At 38.0% G+C, this 12009-nt stretch overlaps 1 protein-coding gene across 1 annotated transcript in view; it reads left to right on the top strand.

Moving 5' to 3' along the window:
- Positions 1-12009, top strand: part of tbc1d32 (TBC1 domain family, member 32) — a 96924-nt gene that overhangs the window by 61551 nt on the left and 23364 nt on the right. Inside the window, exons 28-30 of the mRNA XM_085372728.1 lie at positions 937-1006; positions 4723-4838; positions 10363-10517. Of these exons, the coding sequence (XP_085228854.1) occupies positions 937-1006; positions 4723-4838; positions 10363-10517 (341 nt within the window). The remainder of the gene's footprint in view (positions 1-936; positions 1007-4722; positions 4839-10362; positions 10518-12009) is intronic.

The following is a 12009-nucleotide window of genomic DNA, read 5'->3' on the forward strand; positions in this document are numbered from 1 at the left end:
GGCAACAATGTTGAATTATAACTCTGATATGTAGATTACAGCTACTGTTATCATCATTTCCCGTGCATTTTTCTGCACCATTAGCCTGTAAATTGAATTGGAAGTTTTTCCTGCCACTGATGGTGTCTGGATAATACTCATCATATTAATTGTTCAAATGTTCTCATCATCCTCCCATAAACTGTCTGAAGCTGGGGATCCATTTGCACAGATGTAATAATATCGGTATTCCCCAAAGCCAGGAAGCAGTGGAAACATCTTCCAAAACAAAATGTTAGTCCTCCCACTGTTATTACTTCATTTATCGTTCTATCTGTGCAGTGACAACTGCAACTCCAAAGACGAATATATTTTTAATGATTTTGGAACAAATACTGGCACTAAGTAAGAGCCCATGAGAGCTGATTGCATGCGAGCTGTTTTTGTTTTCACGACTCTAAAACTGGCCCGTATTTTCAGTTGCTGTAGCCTCACCATGTGACTCACAGAGAAAGAAAAGGTCTTGAGATAAAGAGCATTCCCACTTCAGTTTTCACTTCTTTTTTTCAAAAACCCTGCCACAGCCCTAAACTCCTGAGTTATTGCTCTGCTGCTCTACACTGTCAAAATGCTGCTGTTAAATTACCCATGGCTGACTTTTACTGATATTACCCAAGTCACCTTGATGTCACAATAGCTCGCAAACATCACAATTAAAGCCAAACGACTGTTGTAAAACTGCCAGCTACAAAGTTACCCAGACACAACATTACATCTCTGGTGTCTTAAAAAGTAGCAATTCATGATATGCTGTCATGTTTTTCCATTTCCCATTGGAATAATATAAGCTGTTAGGAATGTATAGGTAGTTTTCCACCCAAACCTTCTTTTATATACCCTCTCATTGAAATGCATTGCTTCGTAACAACCACATCTTTTTTTCATCCTGTTTTATAGCAGAGGAGAAGACTGTGAAGAATGCCGTATTATCATCTGTGGAACAGCTGGGAATCAACACCTGTCTGAAGTATGTAAAGGGATTTTCTTTAGCTCATAAACCCTTACTTATTTAGGCTTCTTACAGCAGAAGGAGAGCCTGCTGCGTATAAACTATTTCAGTAAAGTCTTAGAATTACTCAACTGTGAGCTCCATGGAAGTAACTACCCCAAAGTATCTCTTAAAAAGAGTCTAAATCACTGCGATGGGACTAACGTGCATGTACCTTAATTTTGATTTTGTAGTGTCTACATTCACAATGAATGTGAGGAGAAAGTTACATTTCATATTGGATGGGGAAAGCATAGTTAAAGACTAGAAGCTGTGTCTCACTCAGTTTGAATCTTTTTGCAGTTACTTTTGCTTCAATTAGGCGCTGATGAATGTTGACATGGTCCTAATCAATTGTTTCAATAACCGCGTCTTCATCACTGGGCTCCACATGAAAACAAGCATCACCACTTTTAACGCAGTGGTGTGTTTTTCTGCTCAACACTGACATCTTTGACTTACAATGATAATAGCATGCTGATGTTCAGCAGGCATAAAGTTTACTGTGTTCAGCATCTCAGTTAAGCATGTAAGCATGCGGACGTTGGAGAAATAGCACTAAAGAGAAAGTAGAGCTGATGTTGAAGATGTAAGTTAGTTTGGTTTTAACAGAATAGCAAGGCTCAGTCATTAAAGTGGCCGTCGGAAAGTTAATTGCATAATCTTACCACCCTGAACCTCCTATGACCTGGCTTCAACAAATGTGGGCATCACATTTTGGGTTGTGCACAATACTAAACTCTATAAGGGCCTGATATCTGTTACGAGGACATTATACTGCCATTGTTCTATCGAAATGTAAAACAAATGTCCTCAGATGTGGATTTCCAGCCATTGTAGAGCAAAATCAGGTAAAAAGATAATTCTTTGTTTTTACATTCATCAGGTCCCAATCAGCCCAAATAGCAAAGAGAAATTAAAAATTCATGCCATGAAAGAGTTCGGTTCATAGGAGGTTAAAAAAGAGCGATCCCACTCCCTCAAGTCTAAACATTTTCTACTGACAGTGCTTAAATTGAGTCTCCAATTGATTTGTGATATTTTTTTTCAAGAAAACGATGTCTCACTTTATTTTTCTTTTTTCAGTTTAATATGGGTATAGAGATACGATGCAAAATATCCATGTTTTTCCTTTCTTGCTCTACAAACGCCTTCTAAAGATTTTCAGATCCACATCAGAATTGACTCCAAAAGTTAATCACTCCTAACATGAGCCAAACTGGTAAAAAATTTTCATGCCAAACCTTCAATTACTTTTTGAGTAATCCTGCTGACAAACAAACAGGCAAACAGAACCAATCTACATATAAGCCGCTTGGCAGTGAAAGTAATGGCTTTATCTGCCTTTAGTTTTCTTCGCTATGGGACTCCATCACTATGCAGTTCTGTTTGCCACTGCAAAGTCAAAGGAAAATAAAGTCTTAGAAGAGTGAGAGTATATTTTCTGTTACTTTCAAATTAAGTATGAACTGTTTCCATCTTTCATTTTTCAAAACATCAAACCAATCCTTTGCTCTACACTTGCTAAGGAATTTGTCTGCTTTTATATCTCCATTATAGACCAAATGAATACACTCATACATGTTTTCTTTTGCTTACCCCAACTCAAACCTCTGTAGCTACTCGTTTGTGAATAAGCAATATGCAAGTTTATAGCTCATCTGGTCAAAGGACTGATGAGCTTATGTCTATAATTCACAATAGTTGTTACTCCTACTAGAGTAATAGTCAGATCTTCACCCAAACTGTGCTCAAGGTCAAGGTAACATTTATCGCTTTGTTAATACCCTGTGAATTGTGATGGATTAGGAGCTGGATGAGCTAGTACATCACTGAAGGTCTGGTTTCTCTGTTTAAAACACAACAACTGTTTCACTCTACCTTTTCATTGTATGTGTCACTTTCTTATCTCTCTGTACACAAAGGTGTTGCTTATTCTTAGCACCTACTCTAAAAAAAATGAACAGTAATCTGGTCTTGCTGTCCCAAACGTAATATCACTTGGAAAAACCAAGAGAAAGATAAAAAGGTGGCTTTTGCCGCTTTAACCTATAGCATATTTAAGCCATCTAAAAAATGTAAAAGCTCACTTTCATTTTTCAACAAGCTTGTGAACTCAAAGCCGTAACATTAGAATTCACCTTGGCGTCCACTCGCAACATGAATTAAAGCTGCAAATGTGCACAAAAGTCAAAAAGGGAGAAGACTGAAAGTTTTTTTTGTTTCTCAGTTCAGCAGCTGGAGACACTTTTGTTAGCAGACATTAGGAAAATTGTCAGAGCTGACTGATGTGAGATATATAAGTTGAGTCAGTTTTTATTTTTTACAGCACATTAATACACCCTTAGCTGACCGAAGTGCAGTACATGCTATACTATAATTAACACTCACTAAATCAACAATAAATTTGCACTAAAATACAGAACAAAAACATAAAACATCCTCAAATTAAACAAGAATGAAAACACAACCGTGCTTGCACAATAAAAACTAGGAAATCATGCTCAACTGAAAGCTGGAGAAATTAAATAGGTTTATAATTGTGTTTTATAATGACTGAGTGACTGGGCAGGTTGCCCCTAAATATAGAGGCTAACATCGAAAAGGCAGTGTGGCCTCTGTTTTAGAGCCTGGATCAAGGAACATCCAAGATCAGTTGGTCTGTAGACTTCAGGGCTTTGGCACAAGTGCACTGCTATAAGACTTCAGCTAAGTAGAAAGGCACAAAATGGTTGTGAAAAGCTGATCCTGAAATGGACTGGAAGCCAATACAGGTGGAATGTGAGCGCACCTGTCAAAAAGCGAGCTGCACTGGGCACTGGGCTTCTTGAATAAAGTTTTGAGGACTCCTCTGGGGTATTTACTTGACTTCAATGTTGCTTTATTTCTGAGTTTGATATAAAGTATCCCATTGGGCAATGTGACTTTCATGAGTGATTCTGGGAACTGAAAGAAAAATGGTCATGCTGAGAAATGATCATTTTTTTTAAATTAATATTTTCACAGTTCATTTTATAGGTTTTCATTTCAGTAATTTAAAATGATGGGGAAATAAAAGAAGAGATATGAAACAGATGAAAAGTAATAAAGAAGTAAAGTAGTAAAAGCAGAGCTATTATTCCAACAGGATTTTATTCTTGAAATCTAGCAGCATAGCTTTGCATGTTTCACAGTTCCAGATAATTCTTGTTAAAATTTAACTCTGCATTCATTAAACCAGTTTTCTTCCAATTGGTTGCTTCTTACAAACAGAAGGTTTGAACAGCACACATGTGGCGGCTGTACCTCAGTACACTATATTAAGGATATCCCTTCTCACTGACATAATATAGAGCCAAGAATAGAAAAAAAATGAAACAAGGTGCGGTTGAAGCTTTAGCTCACAAGCATCATGTTACAGACCTCATTATTTGATGCTTTGGCCATGTTCACTATAAGAATTAACAATGCAGGAACCCCAGCGACACTTAAAAGTATTAAGAATTATACAGGAGCTGATCAGAAATGGAAACCCGTGCCATGAAGCTCTCGGTGTTTGAGCTGGTGTTAAGGTCAGAGGATGTGTGGAGCATTTAGTGCGACTTTGACAGCACCTGGAAATTTGACCAACTTACTTTAAAAAACAAAGGAAGACTGATCTATAAAAGGTTTGCACTTGAAGATGTGTGTTTCATACATTTCATTTATATTCACAGGTATGGGATTTACCTTGGGCTGCTGAAAGAAGAAGCTGCAAATGACCTAGCTCTGCTAATTAAGCATGTGAAGATCTTCTTGTCCACGCAGAGAGTTGAAACTTCATCAGAACTCAGTATCCTTTACAGAGACCATACAATAAGAATTCACAGTAAATGGACACACTGTGGCTGTAAATGTTAGTCACCCATCTGACAAATGTTCTTCTGTCATAACATTTTATTTTTGCATTTGGTCAGTTCAAAACTCGAATTTGGAAAATAAGAATGTTTTTTTTTAGTTATTTGTGTCTGTTTTGTGTCAGTGTATCACCGAAAGTCTGCTTACCTTTGGTTGGTGAAATGATGGCCTTGCCCCTCCATGATGTTCCTGACATCATGCTGAAATTAGGTTTCAATGTTTCTTCTTCAGACATAGCGTTCTACACTGTATATGAATATTTTTGTAGAGAGCAGCAGTTTCCCCCTTCTTATTCAGGGTTTTTCTTATAATGAACATATGAACAAAGATTGTAGCAAGTTTTATAGGTTTCACAGCGATGGTCTTTGTAGGACATCTACTGTTCAGGAGAGCAGTCATCCTGAATTTCCTCCATCTGTAAACAGTTTGTCGTTGGGCATAATTCATACCCATCAGTATTTCTTGAGCATAACCTTTTTCTAAGCTGACTTTGTATGCCTTTATTTATATGGATGAGCACCATTGCAACCCACGCATTCAGATTACTGCAGAGTAATTACTGCAGAGGTTCACTGTATGTATATAATGCACTATTATTTTAAATAAGCAAAACAGAAGTTTTGCCAACTCTAAAGATTTCACAAACATTTTCTTTGTGGCACTCTGGCTACTGAGGCAACACTATATGTGTGTGACTGTAGTAGCAGCTATCTAGTGTCTAGTGTGAGAACGCCACAAGTCGCCCTTTTTAAAAGAAAGAACAAGAAACCGAGAGTGTCATGTCTCACGCTCTGATCAACACAATATAGATTATCTTGCTCCATCTGCTCCTCAGTGAGTAGTTCAACCTTCTTTTGTCCCAAATATCAACTGACAGGCGTCCTTTTTCCTCCAGATAGCTTCCTTTGTAAGCAGACAATTGAAACATGAAAACACAGAGAGAAGATAAAGAGCCCTCACAAATATAAAATGCTGACATTTTGTTTGTAAAGAAGCTACAGTACTAGACCAGACTGACATTTGAGTTGACAGCAAGAAGCTCGTTTTGGGTTATCTTTGTGTTTAGATGGCAGCTGTAAACGGATTTATGCTAATGTTTCTGACACAAAACACAGTGTACCTATTTAAGCTAAAAGAATTAAAAAGTTAATATACTTAAAAATTTGCAAAAACTTTGGTCTAAAGTTTACCCAAAGAACTGAAGTACTTTTTCAGGTAAAAAGAAATCATTTTAAATCTAAGGTATAGATGTTGATTGAGTTAGTATTTTATTTCGAGGATTTTCGGTTTCGTTGATGGTGATTAGGTAATCGCAGATGAAAATGTTAATCGTGTCTTTGGGGTAACTGATTTATTTATAGCTGTCCGTTTAAAAATGATATCTTTACAGAATCCATTACAAATGCATGAGGTCTGTCTGTCAATCACTATCAAAGAGCATGCATTTGTCATTGAGGGTTGAGCCAGTGGTTAAGCTAACCAGCTCACACTGTTGCATTATAATTGTATTTAAGTATTCACACTGTAGTTTAAGCTTTCAACCGCTGTCATAAATTTATGAATAGAAAACAGAGACAATATATAGTTCTTTTGTTTAAGCAATTCAGTGCCGAGCAGAGATGATCAGGAGGATCTGCATAAGTTCAAAGTGAGCATCAGAATGGGGGGAAAAGGGGGCTTTACTGTAAGTGCCTTTGAATGTGGTTGCTGATGCCAGATGGGCTGGACTGAGTATTTTCAGACACTGCTGATCTACTGGGATTTTGCTACACAACCATCTCCCGAGTCTACAGAGAATGGTCCAAAAAAGCAAAAAAAAAAAAAAAAAAATTGTCTTAATAATGCCACAGGTCAGAGGAGAATGGCCAGACTGCTTTAGGCATAAACAACATGAAAGCCTTGTATCAGTGGTTCAGCCTGCTGGTGTGGCGTATTGATGTGTTTAAATGCAACAGTATTTCTGCTGTCCGTCCCTATATGAGCACAGTGTGCTCATCTTCTGATGAGTGTTTTCAGATTGATAATGGCACTAATGTCAGTAAGCTTAGATCATTGGAAACTGGTTTCTTCTATGCGACTATTCTATGAGTTGGCTGTTGTCAAATAGCCTCCACAGTCACCAGACCTCAATCCCATAGAACAGCGGTCCCCAACCCCCGGGGCCTCGGACCGGTACCGGTCCGTGAGTCGTTTGGTACCGGGCAGATCTGCAGCAACTGCCATGCTCTTATGTCAGTATGGCCCAAAAATCTGAGAAATGTTTGTTAATTCTGTGCTACAAAGAATTAAGGCGGCTCAAGGTGTAATAATACAGTGGTGATTGTGTGACCTCCAAATATTCTTTAAATAATGAAGTTCAAACCAAGGTTGTCCAGACATTTCCTTTTTTTTTTTTTTTTTCGCCTGTCCCATTTGGTTCTTTAGCCATCAGAATTGTTGTCTGAAGACCAACAAGGATACCCAATGGATTTACTTTGCCAAATGGATCATCGTGGCATTGCCGTATTGGTCCATTTGGTCGATCTTTGTTTTTATTATTTATTATATTTTATTTTCAGATGTTACAGACGGGACAGACATGAGTGAGAGATAGGAAAGGGAGAAAGAAAGAGGAAGGAAAGGAAAAACAGAAGGGGAGAGGGACAGTGAGAAAGGGGGGGAGAAAAACAAATAAAAATCTCCTGGATCACCTGTTGAGAGAAGAATAGAAAACAAGCAAAAAAAGACAAAAAAAAACAAAAAACAAAGCAACATACTAAACACAACACCATCGCATTAATCTAGCTAAGTGTAAACAGCAGTAAATACTAAATATTCAATGTTGTTGTGCAGCACGCAGGACAGATGTGCTTCGAAGTAGCAGCCAAGAAAGGTGTAATTTGGGTCTACGAGCAGTGAACACCCGTGTGCATACCTGTGTGGATCAGCGCGCTTGTATTCCAAAGGTTTCTCCATGTAACGATCTGCTAGGGAGTGTGGGGGGGCCACAGCCCCGTCCTCCAGGGTGTGAAGCACAGACATTTGTCCAGACATTTCCATTAACAGGATAAGGCAAAATTGGGACAGATTGTACCCATTTGACCACATTTCAAATCCTCACACTTTCACTGTCACCAATAACATGCCTTGCTGACTTTAAAACAGGCTACAAATAAATGCCAAACCACTCCACACATCTAAGCTGAAAAAAGATGTTTCTTCCCATCATGCACTCGCTGACATCTATAACTGATAATCAAAGCCGATGGAACTATCAGCATGCACAGTTAGTGTCAAGTTTCTGTGTTTCTGTGGATTTGGTCCTCATTATTGAGCTTTAATGCAGACAGCCATCCTCCAGTTCTTTTAACTGGGTATCCACAAAGGAGTCCCGTCTTTGCCTTTTCTTAACAATGATATAAAGAACTCAAATGCTTGTCATTCAGATGCAAATCTAAGGCAATTTCTTCAGTCTGTTACAGGATCCAGTCAAAACATGGCAAAACACGAATATGTTTCTGTATTAACAATTTTGAAATTGGTCTAAAAAGTAAGACCTTTGGGTTCTTACAAAACAGACACTTTGGGTTTCGGTTGTTTGTCCCTATCTGCTCACTGAACAGAGTTTGCTCAGAATAATGCATTACTGTTTTTTTTTTGTTTTTTTAACAGCTTTATGACTTCTTATCTGTGTTGGCTCAAAGGTTAAGCACTAAATATAAATGTAGTTATTTAAAGAGGTGCTTTATGGTTATTTTGAGCTTCACGTTTTTATTCTTGGACTCTGTTAGAATAGATTTGCATGATACATTAAAAAAAAGCAATTAGAAAGCTGTTGGAGTCATTCAGGTTATGATCTGTCACAAAAAAACATTTTAGCTCCTCAGCAGTGAAGCCACCTGTCTTCTGATTGGCTCCCCTTTGCAAACAGCATTGAACAGCAGGAGGGAGGGGCTTCTACGGTCATAGACCAAGCTGAGCGCCTGAGATGACCAGGCATTATGGCAAAATCCCCAGTCTTGCCACGATACAGAGCCAAGAACAGAAAAAAACACTGTCTGAAATGGAGCATTTAGAGCCATCCGAAGCCTGAGCTTTTGGCTCAGTGGGAATATTTGTACACTGACCTCATTATTTGAAGCTTTGGCTGTGTTCAAAGTGACCGTTCACCACAGTAACAGTGTATATCTGACAAAAAATAAGGAAAACGATCATAGGTACCCTTTAAAACTATTACTAAGAAATTAGAATGTAGATTCTTAAAGCAGATCAAGGCTGCTGTTGTCTTTTTTCTGGCATTGGTGTGAAGAATTAACATCATTTTACAAGATTAATTAGTTTAAAATTAACATGCTGGGAAGGTACATGCTTTTTTCCGTAGAGTTCACAGGAAATGAACTAAAAGTAATAGATTTCAATGTAATAGATGAAGAAATTTGCTAATTTAGTCTTTTTTCTCATTAAAACTTTCTCCTGTGATATCTTTGTGGCAGAAATGTAGAGAATCTTTCGGCGGGAAGATGTAAATAAATCTGTGTACATTTTAACCTAAAGAAAAATTAAACGGTGACAGTGTTCAAAGGGAGCAACTCAACAGAAAGACATAAAAAGCAGCAAGTGTTGATAGGCCTGGGGTTGTTTTCTGGAGACGAGCCAGTTTGTGTTCTCACTCCCGATTAATCGGCCCACAGTTCTCCTGGAACAGGACAGAGACTCGCATATCAGCGCAGTTATTTGCTGCCAGCAGGGTTTGAATGAAATTATCAAACGTCTAAATGACCTGAATTTAATGAGTAATGCTGCAGAGCCTGAATAAACCACTCGAGACGTACTTGATGAAAGGAAGCTTTAACCTTGGAGCCTGATTGCAAATCCTGTTTGCTGTTTTTCTTTTTTTAAAGTATGCTGCTCAGTGTCCGTGCAATGTTGCGTTCACAATGTAAAGCAGCTACTCCTGCTTATTAAGACAAAAATCACAAGAATTATATGTTTGTATCAGTTTGCCAGTGGCTGTGGGTTAAGATTTTTTCATGTAATACCTTCAGAATCTGACACTAGACAGAACTGGGTCTTCACAGTCTGTTTTTTCAGCTGTGACAAAGCTGATGGTGTATTGTGGTTAATTGACTGTTACTCACTCTGTAGATAACACTCACTGGCACCAGTGTCAGCTGACATCAAACTGGTATTAGCTTTGCACTTTATTCAACCCATTATGAGCGCTCGTGTCTTCTGACACAGAGACAATATTTATGGATCCTTTAAAACACAAACAAAATCTCTTAATTTAAGCTTTACAAGTGGTTAATACAATGCACATCTAGTTAGTTATTTGCATTTCTGTTTATTTCTGATTAAAAAATTATTTGTGTTTGTCAAAAATACTCATGTTACCACAATGTTTGCTGAACATGTCTAAGACTTTGAAATCTGTGTATATTTTTTACTAGCCATTTTTGGATCTTTAACTTTGAAACCAGTAACTCACCAGGAAGGTTATCCAGGTCATGACTGGCTAGCCTCTACAGTGTTCCTCATCATGGCCGGAAACATGGAAAAGTCTTTATGTTTGTTAGTCAGTCTCTCCTCCCTGCTCACCTCTGCCTTCATCTGGCCAGCCAGGATACATGCATCGGTGAGTACAACTACGGTAAAGTGAGTACAATTACATATTTAATAGTATTTTAATGTAAATAATTAGGTTACCCTCCAGTGGTGCCTATAGACCGTGCATAAATATGGACATCTGACAAATCTGACAGATCTGACAAACATCAAACATCTACCTTATAACTGACAAACTGTTACAATATGAGCATGTAGTGCCCTTCACTTTTTTTCTCTTAGCCACCCCTCACTTGTCAAAACCGGACTTAGTCTTTCATAATACCACTAATTGTATCTAAAATGTACTCAATGTGCTTTTCTGGTTGAAAAGCAGTGACAAAACATTTTCGGTCCTGATTTTAAGAAAAAAAAGATAAGCATAAATAAGTTAAAAAGCATAAATCTGTACAATTTAGGAAACTAAATGTAGACACTAACAGGCAAGACAACTGAGCTTTTAATACAAATGTAAAAAATATGTATAAAAAAATAAAATATGCAACAAAAAAACAAAAAACCCCACAACATTAAAAGGTAACGGAGAGTTATTTCAAAATCCAACTGATGTGCCACGGCAAATTATAGAAGCATGGCAGTAGTGGCTTTCTAAGCAGGTCAACTAGATGGAACAGTTAAGGACGCAGTTAATCAGGAAGTCAGACACAAAGAGCAACTAGTGAATTTCCTAACTAAAACACCCCTTTCCCACTTAATACTTCAGTTCTGAAACACTAACATTGCGATTTGTAGCCAGAATTGAGCAAAACCGCACTGCAGATGGATTATCACAGACCAGCACCTGGTGTATTCCCAGGATAAGATGAACGGACCGTCACCTAAAAGCAGCTGGTGATGTAAGTGGTAATTTTTGGAATTTAGGTAGAGAAAGATATTCAGAAAGGTTGCAGCAGGTTATCAGTGTGTGGAAGTGACTCATACAATATGGTGTTGTTTAATTTTAAATGGATGGATCCATTTAAAATTGGATTGGTTTGCTGGAGTGGGTCAGAAAAGTGTGTGTGGACAAAGCATAGCCTCGTACCAGTCAACAACACAGGTCTGAGTTGTGTTTGCTAAATTTAGGACAGATAAGTATGGGTAGGGAAGGGTGAGGCCACAGCTGTATGCCTTCAGAACTACAATTTACATTATGACTGTCTGTAAGCACTGCAGTCAAATTGAACAGCCAGTTAGCTTCAGACAGCTTGTTTAAACAACCCGACACAAGAAAATTTGCCTGATCACTGTCTGGCTTCCTGCATTCTTCCAATACATGCCCTCCACTTTGACATAAATGTCTACATGTAGGGAGGTTTATTCCTCTTATCATCTCTGAGCCTATCTATGCTTGAATTTCTGTGTAGATTCTGTAGTGCGCTTTACATTTAGGTCATTTAGCTACAGACACTGGAACACCTATTAGCTGAAACATGTTTGTGGCTAACAATTCCTAACACAGACTTATTAGCCTAGATCTTTTTAATTGATAGAACATGTTTTAGATCTGTGTTATGTAAACT

This window comes from Diplotaxodon limnothrissa, linkage group LG15 (assembly GCF_057381915.1).
Source record: "Diplotaxodon limnothrissa isolate DT_005_m linkage group LG15, D_limnothrissa_male_GT1.1, whole genome shotgun sequence".
NCBI classification, from domain to species: Eukaryota; Metazoa; Chordata; class Actinopteri; order Cichliformes; family Cichlidae; genus Diplotaxodon; species Diplotaxodon limnothrissa.